The 17,700-nt window shown below is 34.5% G+C and overlaps 2 protein-coding genes across 2 annotated transcripts; both read right to left on the minus strand.

The window, feature by feature from the left end:
- Positions 1-567: 567 nt before the first annotated feature.
- On the minus strand, positions 568-2,629 carry LOC148209835 (uncharacterized). The gene is made up of 2 exons (XM_088127201.1): positions 2,261-2,629; positions 568-996 (listed from the first exon to the last, which is right to left on the minus strand). Exons 1-2 carry the CDS (start codon positions 2,371-2,373, stop codon positions 789-791), a joined length of 321 nt encoding a protein of 106 aa, XP_087983327.1. The 5' UTR covers positions 2,374-2,629; the 3' UTR covers positions 568-788.
- A 1,820-nt stretch (positions 2,630-4,449) lies between these two features.
- Positions 4,450-12,251, minus strand: LOC148209836 (serine carboxypeptidase-like 35). Its single transcript, XM_088128264.1, is given in 9 exon segments — positions 4,450-4,863; positions 5,337-5,431; positions 6,677-6,832; positions 7,222-7,524; positions 8,090-8,128; positions 8,130-8,179; positions 8,444-8,632; positions 9,186-9,290; positions 12,000-12,251. Coding segments are annotated over 9 exon segments (1,440 nt in total). The 5' UTR covers positions 12,244-12,251; the 3' UTR covers positions 4,450-4,604.
- Between the last annotated feature and the right edge of the window lie 5,449 nt (positions 12,252-17,700).

The raw sequence follows: 17,700 nt of genomic DNA on the forward strand, positions 1-17,700 counted from the left end.
TATGTAATCATTCAATATTATCTTTTGTGATTGGACAATCACATGGCCTCTCTCTGTCTCCTCTTTCTCTCTTTGCCAGCTGTCACCCTCCTGTTGTTGTTACCACTAATTCGCCTCCATCAAATCTGAAAACAACCTTCATTTTAGATTTGGAATTGCAACCAAGGAACCACCTCCTCTTGCTTCTAAAAGTTGGTTCCAAATTTGAAACCACCCATTCAAGTTCAGAGGAAGTTTAGAGGAATATCTGTGATGACAAATTAACATCGACAACTAGAGAAGAGAAGGGCGACCGCGATGATGCTTGGCAACAAGGGAGGCAAGTTCCCAAAACCCGGGCTGAACCCCTCTCCTTACCTAGTCAAGCGACGCGTGAAACGTACCAAGGACAGAAAATAAGGCAATGTCCGTATCAATAATCCAATCAGCAAAAAATAATATAAAACTAATATATTTTTACTACATAATGAGATTTGTCACATCATCAAAGCCAATGATCAGACGTGAGAGAGCAAATTAATCAGTGGAAAAATCATGAATATGATCCAAACTCTCAAAAAGAATGCGTTTCACAAATTTCTAAACTAATCACATCCATCTCATTCCTTTTCTTTCTTTGGACAAAGCAGCTTTCCTGTCATTACAGATCCCAATATAACAAAGAGGGGAGGGAGGAGAAATGACCAAATCTAATTTTCGTGAATATAATATATTCAGTGCATTTAGAACATAAAAAAAAAAAAAAAGAAAACTTGAGTAGTATATCTCTCCTTCTACTATCAGTTTTATCACATGGACAATGGAAGAAGCATCCTTCTTTTCTTCTTCCTAGCCAATCTCACTTGCTTTGTAACTTTCATGCATAGAAGCAACAACATTGTGATGCATACTAAAATAAAAGCCAACTGCATATGCCGAAAATATAAAGAAACCGCCGAAAACACCAAGAAGGCTAGAATTATGAGTTCCCATATTACAAAAATAACAACATCCACCCTGCATCCACAATAGTAAAATACAAAATGCATGTCAGAAGTGATGGTATATTGGATACTTTCACATGCAGATAAAGGATATATAAACCGAAGGATAAAGAATGCGATATGGACAGTAATGCAGACCAGAATGATGATATCTATCTGAGAAAGCTTACATCAGTGGGCATAAGTGAAAATTCTTAATCAAACATCAACTAGCTGAAAATAAATGCAAATAAGTTCATATCATGCATAATTCCATACTTCCAATTTTAAATTTTGTTCAATACATAATATTTATCTGAACCTAAACAAACATTCTATGAAATTGAATAAGCATCACCTAACCAAAATAGAGAAGTTATTCTCCCAGTACACACTAGACACATTATCGATAATAAAGAAAATGTATTCCCAAGATCATGTTATTTTTGTTATAAAAATAAAGCAAGATTAAAGAATCAGAGAACTCTAGCCCATTGAAATGTCCATTGTCCAACATATCTTTGCCAAGCGTGACGAATATAGCAATCAAGGCAAGATATAAAGACAGAACTCAATCGACAGAAACTCATAATTTTAATTACTTCGGCAGAATCCCACGAGCATCTTTCAATACCCACTAACACAACATAAGCACGCGATTTAATGCTAAGTAAGCAACGATTACAAGAAATTTAAGCAGCTACGGTTTAAAAGGACTCATTTCCATCCTCAAAAAGAAATGAATTGCATAAGAGAACTCAAATCGAACAATTAGAATAGCACATCACCTGACCCGACATAGCAAATAACTTGAGATACAGAATATAACATGATGCATGACAACATTTATTTGTCATTTATTTATAAGAATCCCGTTTCAAGTATCGAATTTCACATGAAAACTAGTATTCCCCTATTAGTTACTAATAAACCACGTGACCATTGCACATTACCGAGCGCCTAACAGATGATAAGCTCCACCCAGTACCAAAGGAATCAACATTTCCAAAACGATCTTAGAAAATTCCAAATTTTATTAACGAAGGCAACGACAATTTCCCTGTTCGATCAAAGCAGACAATAAAATTCATAGAAAACAAAACAAATAGGGACACAGTCATTATCCCAATCCTCCGAACCAAAACCCTAATTCACCGATCACAACCGACCCAATTCAAAGCAAAACAACCCAACGCCTTAAATTAAGAATCAGAAACACAGGTACATAAATATGAATTTCGAAATCGGAAAGAGAAATGAGAGCGCATTGAAAATTAAGGCCTGATTGGGTTGGGTACCTTGAGGATGTAATATTGGAGGTGGAGGAGAAGAAGGAGACGGAAGCCCACTCGTGCTTGGATCGAATCTGGTATTCCCTCAACTGCTCAACCAGATTCGATCGAGTAATCATCGCTGCGCCCCGAGAGCTTGAGTTTCCCTCTACGGAGCTACGGCGATGGTCGATGATGGAGGATTTTACACAGCGGCAGACGAATCAAACGAGAAATTGAGAGAGAGCATGAGGCGTTCAATTCGCAGTCGCGGGGTTTGGTTTGTTACGTTGCGTGGACCTTCTCTTACTCCTGCCTTCTCCCCTCTCTTAATTTTGTTCTTCCCCAATTCCCCTTTTCCATTATTGCTTCAAATTTGGACTCTGCCAAATCTGATGATGGAGATTGGAGATGGACCTTCTGGCTTGGATTCTGTTTTAGAACCCTCATCAGCTTTAGCTGGCGCAGTTCTCTGGGCCGAGGCCCAATACATTTGGGCTCTGCATCCGGCCCATAATCGTGCCTCCCTTGTTCAAGTGATAATTCGAAGAAATTTCAAAACAATTGACATGGTTGTTGAGTTCTAAAATAGAGCAATGCACATGTGTTGTATTGATAACCATTTACTGATCACTGGCGCAGGGGATGGTTAAAAAATGAACGATAAACCTAGCGTGGCTTGAAAAGTGATTGCCTAGTGGTTATCGATGCTTGCTACATTTATTGTTCATTTTTTAAAAATCATGTCTGTCACTGCTTTATTTTATAATTTAATAATAACTACATCCATTTCTATCAGTTGTGTACTAAAAAAAGTTTCTAACACGTGTTATAACAGTAGAATTCTTCCGGGACAAATTTTTGAAATCAAAAAGAAGTGAAAATTTTAATGGGAATATAAAAAAAAAAAAAGTAACCTCAAAGTTGATGGATATTTTGAGTAATTGAACCTTATTTATATGCAATATTCGTGGAGCTAATTTAAGGAATACCAATTTGAGCAAAGTCAATTAATATAACACGAGTAACTTATTTTAGAGATTAAAGATTCAAATCTCCACTTTCGCGCTTCCGAATCCGAATATGGGCTTGCCTTTTTCATGTTGGGCCGACTCAAACCTTATCAGTACTTTGGGCTACTAGCCGTACACTTGGGCCAAGTTTGGGGGCATATCTTTATTCAATGGTGACACAGATTGAGGAGTTGAGAGGACAATTTGTAGTTTAAAAAACATTGTACTTTTTTTTTTGTTTACAGTTATATATAGTATATATATTATATAGTAAATATTTCAATGAATAAAGATATGTAACTAAATTCATCTATGTTTGGTGATTAAGAAGGTATATGAACATGGTTTAATGGTTAAGGCATCTTATTCATTTATTTTAAATTGAAAATATAGCATTCCACTATGAAAAAAACTCATCAAAATTAAGTGTCAATTTTTATTGAGGCAATGATTTAGTCTTTATAGTTTATAAATATATTTGGTCTCTCATTCATTTAATCTGAATCGGTCTACTATATAAGGAACCTCATTAAATCTTAACAAAAGTGTTTTTTATGATAGGGACTAAGTCGTTATAAAGTTTAAACTTTAAAGACTAAATTATTACCTATTAAAGTTAAATGACTAAATTATTACAAATTTAGTTTTGGTTTGAATGTTTTTAGATATTTGTTTGGTAGTAAATTTGAAAATTGAATCTCAATTTAAAAAATTTGTTAACTTTGTTAACGTGTTTAGTAGTATATTTTTAAACTAGTTTACCACCTAAATATTTAGTTAAATATTAAATAGTATTAATTGATTTATTAACGTATATGTTTATAATTTGGTAGAATTATTATTTTACAATATTATATATTTTATAATATTTTCTTTTTTATTTTTTAATTTTAACAAAAATAACAATGAATTTTGAAATTCGACATCTTAAAACACTAAAAACAAAAAAAAATGTTGTTTCCAAAATTTATACGGTTGACAGAATCGGAAAATAATTTTCAAAAACAGATTTGCTAAACAGATTTGAAAAGTCGAGCCAACATTTAATTAACCGAGTTCGTGTATCTTTTGCAACAAATTCTATGAGCTATATATTCTTGAAACCTTCTCTTCGAATTATAGCCCGCTTTTACAAGATCATAGCTTAAACACAAACTACAGAAACTCAACCTTCTAAAACCTATTCTTCTCCACAATCTAATATAAACCCAAAATAATTTGATATAATTTTTTCAAAATTTACTTGATCAGAGTTTTATAACATAAATAACGAAAACGAGGAACTTATTATCAAGCTAGCAAGTTTGTCTTGTCCGAAATAAAATAGTTATTGAACATATCTAACTCGACTGGACGATTTAAAACCGAGCAGGAGGCAAAGGCTTGGTAGAGAGGAAATGGGAGAAGAGGGAGAGGGATTGATGAGGAGCAAAGACAGGGACTTGGTGGCCAGCCCCTCTTACACTGGCCAAGGTGAACCCTCCTTTGTAGGTTTCAACCCAACCAGCCACTTGATGCTTGTGATACCATGTCCTCCATTCTTCTTCTACTTCCAACCCCATCTTGTTTATGCTATATCTCGTCGACGTTATCGGTACCCGTCCATCGGTGTCTCCGCTGCAAAATTATCATCCCGAGTCGAATAGTAAAATGTATTTAATTTTTTCATAACATTCATCTATGCAGAATGAACAAATAATTTTTTAGTTTGTCATGAGTAATCTTTTTCATAAATATTAGTAGTTATTGTTCCAGCTTGCATACCAAGATTAACATGGTTAATAATACCAATACATGGATTAATTACATGACCTTGACAATCAACTATATACGAGTTAAAATTGAAACTGTTTATCGATAGTATTACTACCTAAAAGCCAAACATTACCAAAACTATCCTACATCCCTTCTAATAAATTTTTCTCTCTCTAATATTTTCTAAATACAAATAAAATTGTTAAGTTTTAAATTTTGTATTTGTAAATTTTTTTAAAAAAGTCACCTTACTCAATGGAGTTTGAATTTTGTTTTTGCGAGTGATTTAGCCATGAAGGAATCTTGTGGATATAAGATCAGAATTAGGGAATTACCTATAAACCCAAATACGTAAACCAGCATTGAGTAGTTTGCGAATGATAGACAACACAGAATCAGAAGAGTCAGTCCACTGCCCAATCACACCACTGTAAAAAACAGTGAAAAGAAAAATAATTAAACAATTCGGACGTTTTGAAAATATGGAGATCAAAATGAATCAATGTCCATGGATCAAAAATAGTATTTAAATTATATTATATACACACACATTTATGTGGGGGAGTGAACAAATAAATGTAAAACTTACAGTGAGTTGTACATGTGAAACATTTATTATGATGATTTTAATGCAATGGCAGAAGAAAGCAGAAGGGAGGAAAGAAAGCTCCAGTTCGATCATTCAGCACATGCTCTTATTTAATGCATGTTGCTGCCATTGATGCAACTACTAGTCTTACAAAAACCATTTCCCATGCTTGAGTTTATATTATATAGTTCAAGGTTGGAAATTTTAATTTTTATAGCACCTGTTTGGATGAATATTGTATAAATTGTAATCCCCGATCCGAGTATGACTCAAATGGTTTGATTTCTCATCCTAACATAAAAAAAGGTTCGGTTTGTATAGATATGGAAATGGGGTTGAGAAGCACTAGTTTTGACTCTAGTTTATATCTTTGGTTTGTAGTTATCTAATTTCTAAAAATTAGAATTTGTGGAGGATGTATTTTGATTTTGACTAATTTCTAAATTTTTTTAATTTTAGTTTCATCTTTAATCTTTTAAAATTTTCAATTTTATTGAAATTTCGAATTAAGTCTTTTTCTGGAAAGATGGTTAAAATTTAATAAAAATAAATCTAACAGGTCATTAGATTATTGTACTTTATCAATATATTTTATTTGTTTGTGGGCATCTAGAAAAAATAGATTTTGTTAATAAGTGGGTTGAATTTTGTTGGGATTCAATTTCATGTGTCAACTGTCAAATAACTTTCAAGTGCATGTTTAAGGATGTTAATAATGCAAAAATTTAATAATTCGTCAACTTATCCACGGCTCTACTAAAAAAAGACCATCTTGTATTTTATTTTTTATTACCACAACTAAAAAAGGCACACTTTGATTACCATTTTATTTTTTATTATTTATTTTTAATTTTGTTTCCTTACCAATTCTTTGACATGTCTTTGAAATTTTTTTCAAAACACGTTTGAATTATTAGCTTGTTTTTAAATATTTTTAAAATTAGGCATAGATTTTGAAACCGTTTTTTTAAAATAGGTAACAAAACATAGGAACACATACGTTAAAATTGTATTTATATACTTAATTTTCAAAAACAAATAGCTATTAAACTCATTTTAACCTTTTTTTAGAAGGGAAAAGAAAATACAGTGGTGAATAATAGTACCTGCAAGGGTGTAAGGATATGACAGGCGGGTGACATTAGCATGGAGAGCCTTCTGAACATCCTCTCTATTAAAAAACTTCTCCGCATAATCTTCCGTACATGGATCATACCCTGACGGAAGCTTGTGCCATAGATCCTGAACAAACCATAAATGTTGTTTTATGAATTATATTATATTTAAATAATTCATTAATTAACTTTAAATCTTTTTATAATTTTAATTACTCCTCTATTTTTGTCTTGCTAGTACAAAAAAAATATATTCCACCGGAAAATTCTTTCACTTTAAAATAAGTAAATGTCTTAAACGATGAACTTTTACTCATGTTGGAAATTTTCTTTCATCTCTTCAATGGCCTAATTCTTACTCTAAATATTCTATTAGCTCATAAAGTATTATGTCACCCTCACGTAAGTTTACCCTTAGCCATTTCAGTATTTATTGCTATAAATAATATAATATAAGAATCTTAAAAATGTAAGGAAATAAATACAAGAAACGACAAGTTAAAAAGCGGAGCTTACATGCTTGGTAAAGATTCGAGGAGAGACACCGATGAGTCTCGGGGTGGTCGGAGAAGAGGAAGGAGAGAGGCAGAGAGGAGCATAAATGCTATAGATATCAATGTCGGAGTAAGCCAACAAGAAGCCTCTAATATGATTATCACAATTGGCTGTTTCTGATTGGTTATTGGAGCTGGAATCAAGTGCGAATCCACATCCTTTGACTATGTTGTGGTACAGTTGATCAGAAATGATCGCATGGCTCCATGCATAGTCTATCATCCCTTTTGAATCTGTCTCATCGTTTATCACAGCATTTCCTATCTGGTTTTTTTTTCCATTTTATTTAATTAATTAATACGAAAATTTTCTCAATCCTACTCCAATAATAATTTTTTAAAGTTTTTTTTTATGTTTTTCTCTTAAAAAAATAATCATTTTGGGAGTTTTTTGGATTTGTGTAAAAATTTGTTAGGGTCCTTGTGAAATTGTGTGTTTAGGCTCCATCCATTAATGTCAAATTTAGAAATGATTGGTGAAGACTAAAAATGAGCATTTATGAGTGTTTGGGATACCGAAATAGAACGTTTGAAAAAATAGATGAGAAAGACAAAATGAATAATTATGAAAGCTTGGACCCAAATAGATGGTTGAAAAATAAAAGAACAAGGACAAAGTTTTGAGACCAAGTAAATATTTGGAAAAAAAAAATACAATGAGTATTTATGAGAGCTTGGAGACCAGAATATAAACATTTTGAAAAGTAACAAGAAACTTAATAAATGTGGAAATTTCGAAACTAAGATTATTAGGATGTAGAGTTAAGAATTTCCATTTGAAAAAAGAAAAAAAAAAGTATTATAACTTATTTAAAATTAAGAAACCTTACCATGAAACCCTTGAGATTAATGAGTGAATCCTTGCTGGAATGTTGTTTTTCTTTCATAGATTAGGTCAGCAAGCTGGGGAACATAATGACCTTGGGCATAAGAAAAATAAAGTAAGTTATTTAATGCAATTCTCAAAATAAACCAATAAAAAAGGCAGGTATCACGTAAAATGTTTAAATACTAAGATGAATAGAAATTGAAATTGAAAGTACAGTGACTAAAATGAATAAAAATTAAAAGTATATAGACTAAAATAAAAGTTGAGAGTATATATGAACTAAAATGAACATTTTAAAAGTACAAATATCAAAATAACTAAAATAGTATTAAAGCAAATATAAAATATGAATTACCGGCGTAGCTTTCTCCAGCTAGATAGAAATCATGGAGTTTGAAACTTGGGAACCTTTTGAACCATCCAAGAAGAAAATTATAAGAATCTTGAGCTGTGATTCTATCTCCAAGCTTGTGCAAATCTGATGATTTGTTTGTATAAGAGAATCCCACTCCCACTGGTGACTCCAAAAATAGCATATTTGCAGCTAAAAATGCAACACATAAAAAGTGAATAAAAAACGAACTCGAAAATTTTAAACTTAATTTTAATCTTTTGAAACCATGAGAATATTAGAGTCTAAGCCAATTAAAGAAACTTTAAATTTTATTTTATAACTTATTTTAAAAGTATCACATGTTTGACCTTTTAGAATTGTATTAATATAATAATCCACTCATTAGTAGTGTTTGATATAATCGTCGTCGTGTCTAATAGGTCTATAATCATCGTTGAACTTTCAATTTCTATGTCTCAAAAAAATTGGAAGGATAGGAGAACTCTATTTCGTGTCTAATATATTTTTAAATTTTAAAAAATGTCTAACCACGTAAAATGGAAAAATGGAAAGATGGAGGCTGAGACAACTTCAAAAGCTTAAAAACTAAATTTATAATAATTTAACTTTTTTAAGAAATGTAGCTAGATTTTGGAAAATGGAAAACTACAACTAGACAATATGAAAATAAATACTTTTAAAAGAGTTTAATTATTTAACAAAATTAAAAAAATATAGAAATTAATTAGGTTTCTTAAAGTACCTTTGTTCCAAGAGAATTTGTTGAGTTTTAACTGGCCATTGCTCTGAACTAGGAAGGGGCCCAACTCTTGTGCAGCTCCATAGGCTATGGATGAGCAGCCTGGTCCTGAAATACCATAATCATATAAATTTAAATAAAATATTTATAAAAGTAATGATTTAAAAGCATATATCATAGAAATAGTAATGGTAATCAATTTTACTTTTTTGGATTTTGGATTTTCAAAAGTAATTTAAGATTCTAGATTTATAAATTTTCAAAAAAAAAAAAAAAAAAAGCTAAATCGAAGAAAATTATTATTGTTTTTTAGTTCAATAATGTACGTATTCGAACCTTCAACGTTGTGGTCGAGGTTATATGTCTTAATGAATTGAGTTAAAAATTATTCAAAGTATTTTTTTTCTTAACTAAAAGTAAATCCAATGTTAAAATATTATTTTGGTCTTGTAATTTCAGTTTTTGTTCATTTTAGTCATTAGTTTATTTTAGTTCCTGTAGTTTAAAAAATGTCACTATTTTGGTCCCTTAATGTTATTTGTAATCTCATTTTGTCTAATATTTATCGCAATTTCAACACGATACTATATTCAATATATTGCTTGAAAGATAACCATAACTTTATATTAAAAGTTTTCTATTAAAAGTTTGCAAATAAAGACTAAAATTGTCACTTTTAAAAAATACAAAAATCAAAATGAACATTTTAAAATTATATCGATTAAAATAAACTAAAGTTGTAAGTACAAGAACCAAAATGAACATTTTATAAGTACATGAAGCAACCCGACTGATATAATCTAGAATCCACTCTCCGCCTTTACTTAACTTAGTAGTATTTTAAACCGTCAAGAAAATATCCAAACAAATGTACTTTTATCTTGTTTTCATTATCTTTATCTTTTTCTAATACAACCATGGGATTGACTCGAGGTACATTACAAAGTAATTTATTCCCTTTCTTATTAATAAATAATTCATTAATAAAGCACTAACAATATTAAAATAACTTAAATTCTATTTTAATCTAACTTTTCTCACCAGAATCACCTTATTTTAGAGGAGTAATTTGAAATTTATTACACACTAATACATATATTTTTTTTATATGGCATAAATACAGATTCAATATATGTAATTTAAAATGCAAGCTTTTATAGTGTTATATAAAGTTACTTGAAAAAAAAACAAATTTTTAGAAGTGAAATAAGTAATAATAGAAGTTTTTTTCCTCAAGAAAATGAAAAGGGGGACAAAATCAATAACAATAACGACAGAAAGAAGGAAAACGCAAAAGGAAAAGTACCAATGACTGAACTTCTTTTCTTTATCTTTTTCTTTTTTTTAATAAAAAAGAAACAAAAAGGAAAAGGAAAATCGTGAACCATGGATATGATAAAAGGAGGTGGGCCCGGGAGACGGGGGGCGTTAGTTAACGCAGGAACGGAATATTGTCTGTGCTATCGATAAAGTTTTACTAACAGAAGACCGTTAGTTGACAGAGATGTACTTTCAGCCCAGCGCCACCCTCGTGCGCACGGGTTCTCTGCGATTTCTTCCATCATTGATTTCTCCTAACTTTTCTAACGCCAAGGGTATTTTCGTCATCTTCTGCCTCCTAATTATTTTATAAATTAGTGATTTTTGTTTTCAATATTTTAATCATTTTGAGTTTAATTAATAAAGGTTATGGTTTAATTGGGTTTAATCGATTAGGCTCAGATCGATTGGTTTATGGATTTTTTATTAAGTTTATGTACAATTTGAGGGATGAATTTTTTAAGCCTAAATTTATTACTTAGTCTATGAAGTTAAGAATCATATAGTCGCACCGAACATAGTTAATAGCAAATCACGTTTATTTTCGTGTTTATGAGATTAGATATTTAAAGGTTCACACCATACACTTTCTGTGAAGAAAAGAAAGGTAAGTATATTCACAATATATTAAAAATGTGTTGGACTTCACTAATTTCAAGGGACCACACTACTTGAGAAATATTTTTGTACCCACTAATCTTTTATATTTTTAGAGGCTTTCTATACTTTTGATTAGTTAAACTCAGTTTGAGTTAGCAATTTTTTTCCTTTTTGAATGATATAATTGTCCATTAGTGATTAGGAAATTCTTGTTGCCCATTGTTAACTTTTTAACACGTGTTTATTCTTTTGAAAAAAAATATTAAAAAAAAGTCTAGATTCTCTCTCCTATGTTAAAAAAAAAAAAAAATATAAGTGGACAGCAAGAATTTCCATTGGCCAATTATTAGGAGCGTATTCTTTCCCAAAAAGAATTAATTAATTATTAGGGAGGGTATTGTTTTTATTTTCTTTTCCTGACAAAATAAAACAACCTCCGGTCAATTCTCCACTTGAACTTAACTCAAAGTTAATTAACATTTATTTCTAATCAAAAGTTCATGAATTCGAATCCCTTTTTTCAATTTGGCGTAGTAGAAAAAATCTCACATCATTCTATTTTATAAATATTTTTAAAATAGTAGTAATTAATATCCTAATTTTGCTATGAAAAATCTTCTTCCTTCCACATTTTCTTTTTTTAGGCGAATTGCAAATCCAAATTTTACCATATAAGGTAGTTTATAAAAGATAGTTCAGTAGTAGTTTTTATAATTTAGTCTAGAAATTTCTTGACATGGTATAATTTTTTTAAAAGCAAAAAAATTAAAGATATTTGAAGGAATATTAACATTAATAAAAAAAATTTTAAAATGGAAAGCGTTTTTTATTTAGTTTTGGTACCGCCATGGGAGCAGCAGAAGAAAGAAAATAAAAAAAAGGCGGAGAAATTCGAACCTCCGTTGAGCCAGAGAACGAGGGGCTTCCGAGCGACGTCGTTTTGCGCTTCGAAGAACCAGTAGAACAATGCCTTCTCCTCTTCCACTTCCAGCTTCACGTAGCCGGCGTAGTGCCGGAAATTCACCGGCGGCTGCCCCGGCAACCCCGTCACTCTGTCCGCCTCTCTCCGCTGCGCTTCCTCGTCCGCCGCCGCCGTCGCGAGAAGCAGAGACAAGAGGAGCGAATTCCAAAGAGGAGCCATTAGAGAGAATTGGGGCCGAATGGGGATTTTCTGAAGGGCTATATATGTAGGGGAGGAGTAGGACTCTGATTTTAACTTTTTATTATTATTATTATTTTTTTTTTTTTGGTTTGAGAAAATGAAACTGAATTTCACTCATTAATGAATTTGCAGTCACTGTGCGGCGTGTGAAGTAATAGTAAAACTATCAGTCAACTAAAAACCCCAAGTTTCATAACTATTTTGTTCTTTTTTTCTATTTCTTAAAATTAAGCATATGAACACTGCTTTTCATTTTTTTAAAATAATGTTTTTATTTAAACGTATATTTAAAATAATGCTGGCATTAATTAAATTAAAGAAAAAATATATTTTTTTAATTTATTCAAAAGATAATGCTTTTGAAATTGGTCCCCACTTGATCGTCTCTTCATGCCACTTTTACTAGTTGGTCGTCTCTAGACATGGTGCTTTATTAATGCCAAGTCTGATTTTTTTTTTAAAATCAAGACATGGTCGTCTCCTATATATTTGACCTGGATTTTAAAGGAAATAATAACTATTATTATATTATATATTAAAAAGTAGAGTTTTGTTCAGAAAACGAATTAGTGGCACGGTGGATTATGTGAGTTTTCTTCCTTCTCCTGGGTTTGAGCCTTAGAGGAAGTTGATTAATTGTAAAAGACAAATAATAATAATAATGTATTGTTTTAAAAAAACATTAATAATAATAACTTTATTAATTGTAAAAGAATAATAATATACTAAAAGTTGATTAATTGTAAAATATAATAATAATAATAATGTATTGTTTTAAAAAAAATAATAACTAAAAAGTTGATTAATTGTAAAAGACAAATAATAATAATGTATTGTTTAAATAATAATAATTTAAAAGTTGATTAATGGTAAGAGACAAAAAAATTTGGGATTTGAGGAGAAAGAAGAAAGTTGTCCCATGATCACGTATCTCTACTTTGTAATATATAATATAACAATAGTTATTATTTTCTTTAAAATCCAAGTCATCCCGTCGTCCCGTGAAGAAACGATTTTGGGATGTGCTCCAACATATGGTCATCTCTTAAAGAGAGGACCAACTAGTAAAAGTGGCATGTGTTGGATAAGTGGGGAACCAATTTATGGTTATCTCTTGTAGAGACGCCCAGGTGGGAAACCAATTTCAAAAGCATTATTTTTTTGAATAAATTAAAAAAAAACATTTTTTCTTTAATTTTATTTAATGCATCATTATTTTAAAAATAAGTTTAAATAAAAACATTATTTTAAAAAAAATCCCACTACTTTCATCTCAGTGTTTTACCTTTTAGTTTTGTTATTTCATTTTAAAAAATATTTTCAAAATATGTCAAACACTTTGAAATCTAGAGTTTTTAAAATTTTGTTTTTGTTTTAAAATTTAGGTAATAACACAATTGTGTTTCTAAGAAATGTAAAAACGTACCAAAGAAATACGAGACAACAAACATATATAACTTTAAACTCATGACAAAATAGTTATCAAATGGGCTCTAAGAAAAACGAACATTACATTAAGGGGCAATAACATGTTGATGCGTGAATTATACTCTCCCGGTTCCTTCCGAGGTTCGCACCAAACTTGATAATCATGAAACAGAGAACTTGCAAAACCAATCAAACCTAAACCGGTGTGACTCCAGTCACACGGGCTCCAATGCCTAAGTTAGCAAGGAGAGTAGATGGATAATGAAATTAGAGTGTAGAGAGTAGGGTGTTTTGGCATACCTCTAGAGTTTGGCTCCCCTTTCCATTTATAGAAGTCGAATTCTAATCCCTTTAGGGTTTACCCCAGTCGAATCCTCATACATCTCAATATTCGAACCCGCTCATTCGTTGTGGGCTTTAGGTCAAATCGAGAATCAAGTCGGGATACTTCGAGTGGGACTGCGAAACGGTCGGGATGAACCGCTACAGTTCTCTGTCGAGGGGCCGAGAACTGCTCAGCACCGAGGCCTGGTCGGCAAGGGGCCGGCCCAAGTCGTCGGCGCCAGCCCCCCTTCCTGGTTCGTGCTTTCTCTCGGGTTTCCTTCAGGCCCCGTCACTTGGTATATTCTTCTTTTATCTCCCCATAACAGTAACCCCCACTCTCAAAATAGAAGGCAAGAGAATGTTAAGGCTTCAATATTGAGAGTATTTGTTATCTGCTGTGGATGACTACTTTGTGGAACAACCCTATTTTTAGTCGTTGTTGGTTGTCGTCTCCATGGGCTAACTTTCCTAGCCCTCACTCTCTTTTATTGCAGTTGGCTGTAATCAAATCTTTTGGGCTCAACCATACGGTTAGTTTTAGTATTAACCGCCAGATTTTTGTTTTGGGATCTAACTTTCAGTTGGATTGGCTGTATCACCTTTAAGTTTCTAACCTGTTTGGGTTTTGCTCATGGTTTTATACTTTAGGTTTTACGCTTGGGTTTTCAACCTATTTGGCTTTTGCCAATGGTTTTATACCATGAGTCCGGTTGATACCCTTCTGTCGTTGTCGGTTGTCGTTTCATGAGATGATCTTGTTAGCTTCATACTATTTCTACATAATTGGCTGCAATCAAGTCTCATGGGCTCTACTATACAGTTAGTTTTAACCTTAGATTTTAGCCTTGGGATCTAACTTTTAGCTGGGCTAGCGATACTACCCTTGGGTTTCTAACTTTATTTGGTTTTTCCCCATGGTTTTATACCCTGGGGTTTACTCTTAAGTTTCTAACCTATTTGACTTTCGCCAATGGTTTTATACCTTGAGTTTAGTCGGAACCCTTCGGTTTCTAATCTATTTAGCTTCTGCCAGTTTTTTACCCTGGGTTTAATCAATAGCCTTGGGTTTCTAACCTATTTTAGCTTTTGCCAAATGGTTTTATACCCTGGGTTCCCTTGATTGGTTTGGCTTCCCAACTTTCTGTTGCAACTTTGCTGGGCCCGTACGCATACTTTTTTCAGCACCTTTGGGATTCTATTCCCTGGTTTCACTGACTGGTTTCCAGCTTATCGGCCTGCTTCTAGGTATATCCCAGTTTGAGTTTGTTTATGCAGGAATTTGCACAACGGTTCTTCACGAATCGAGCTCGAACCCGGTCTCCGGTTTCGACCTGAACACTAGAGTGGACCTGCACAAGAGGGTAAGCACTCCGACGCTCAAGTCAGTATAGATCGAATTCCTTATTTAGTTCGAGGTGAGATTCCATACCTGAGCGTGAAATGAAGCCCTCTATTTATATGTGACGGATCCGACAGCACACACGACCGGCGGTTACATGTCTTTTCTCATATCGATCCTGTCGGGTTCCGAGCAGGTCGGACCCCAGTCAGGTCGAACTTTGGTGCCCACACTTCATCTTTTAAGAGGCAAACCCGGTCACCTCGGCGAGGTCGAGGTGGACCTAAGCAATCGTTTTTATCTAATTTCTTCAAACATGAATAAGGGTCCTCCACGTGTCCCGAGTACGTTTACTCCCAAACATTGGCCCCCTCTCTGTTAGGTTCGATCTCGACCTGACAGAGAAGTTTATTTGAATCTATTTTGGACACGTGGCGATTTTCTATTTGTAGAGGGAATATGACCGTTGCAGAATACGTTTCGACCTGCCAGGTTGTCGGAGCACTCAAGCGTTTCGCCGTTGCGTATCCCGAGAAGATCCCAGCCGCTCGTTGATTACACGTGTACGGCGCGGAGGTTTTTCCGATCAGCTATAAATAGTCCCGAAACTTCAGGTCAAACCTTACGTTTTCTGAATTTCTGGAGTTCGATCTGAAACCAGCTCGAACCCTTTCTCTAGGTCAGTCATTTCTTCTTGCTCTTACTCTTCTTTCAAACATGGTAGTTTTCTTGTCTTCCTCCTCCAGTAGCGATAGCTTGGGTAGTTTAGGTCGGACGGTTAGTAGTTCGCCCCCCAAACCAAGTGACTCTGGGGAGGTCTTAGCTCGTAGGTTAGAGTCCGAGCTTGAAGAAATAGAGAACTTTAGGTTCTCAGATGACGGAGAGGACAGTGATACCTCCACCTCGGGCCAGGGTCTGGAGTACCCTTATAGGATGCCCGAGCATTATCTTGGACCTCTTCGTAGGGGGTTTAACATTCCGAATGACATCGTCCTTAGGATTCCGGAGGAAGGGAAAAGAGCTGACAATCCCCCAGAGGGATGGGTCACTCTTTATCTCAAGATGTTTGAGTACGGCCTCAGGCTTCCCCTTCATCCTTTCGCCCAGGAGTTCTTAAACCGAACTGGACTGGCTCCTGCTCAAGTGGCCCCCAACGGGTGGGGTGTCATTTTTGCTTTAGCCATTCTTTTCTGGTTACGAGCTTGGGATGAGGACGAGGCCGAGCTGCTAAGTGTTGATCAGCTCCTTGGATGTTTTGAGGCCAAGAGGATAGCCAAAAAACCTGGTCGGTACTATATGTGCGCAAGGAAGGGCGCGGGTGGTATAGTCAAGGGGCCGACCTCCATCAAAGGATGGGTAGGCAAGTGGTTCTTTGCCTCTGGAGAGTGGTTGGCAAAGGACGAATCAGGTCGTCCCTTCTTTGACGTGTCTACTAGGTTTGGGAACCTAGGTATGAAGTTTTCTCATTTTCTTTTTCTTTTCATTTCTTGGTATTCACATCTAACTCGAACTCTTGTTTATTTTGTGCAGTATCGATCAAGCCGATTCCCGAGCTCGATCAAGCCACTTTCGACACCCTCAAGTTTTACAAGGAGAACTTCCCCAAGGACAGGAAGATCGGAACCTTGGTCACCGACAAGCTTCTCTTGGAGTCGAGGCTTCTTGACTACAACCCTCTAGTTCGGCCAATTGAAGCTTCGAGACCAAACTCCGAACTCGGTAAGTCGTGTTCGATCTCAATCTCAATTTTAGCTTCAAGTTTTTTACTTCTAACATTTCTTCTTATTCGTACTGCAGCTATGGTGTGTAGATTCACGAGCAGCGTGAAACGCAAGTCTAAGGGCCGTGCTCACGCCCTTAGGACAATTCAGAGCTCTGAACCATCTACACCTGTCGTGGATCAGAATGCAACTCAGGACCAGGCTGGTCCATCTTCTGCAGCTCCAACTCCGGTGATTGAGTTGGATTCTACTGGGGAGCGCTCCAGGGAGAAGCGCTCGAAGAGCGAGTCCGAGGCCTTGGACGTGTCACCTCTTCGTGAGGTGAGAGAGGGCTTTCCCCTAAAGAGGAGGAAGAAGAAGAAGAAGACCACCTCCTCCTCGGAGGTTGGACCTCGTGGCCCCCTGCCTTCAAGCCACGCCAACCTCGTAGACGACCCTGAAGCTCGGATGGGGGGAATATCCGACGTGAAGATGCGGTTCAGAATGGAACCGTCGAGCTTCGGGGTGAAAGACCAGGTGTCACGCATCTCAGTTGCCTGCTTGGATCGCTGCCTTAGGAGAGCCTCCAAGTTTGTGAGCGACCCAGGGTCCGTGCTGCAGCGGACTATCGACCACGCCGTCGAG

This window comes from Momordica charantia (genome assembly GCF_013281855.1).
Source record: "Momordica charantia cultivar OHB3-1 chromosome 8 unlocalized genomic scaffold, Mcharantia_2.0 BLBB01000008.1, whole genome shotgun sequence".
Taxonomy (NCBI): domain Eukaryota; kingdom Viridiplantae; phylum Streptophyta; class Magnoliopsida; order Cucurbitales; family Cucurbitaceae; genus Momordica; species Momordica charantia.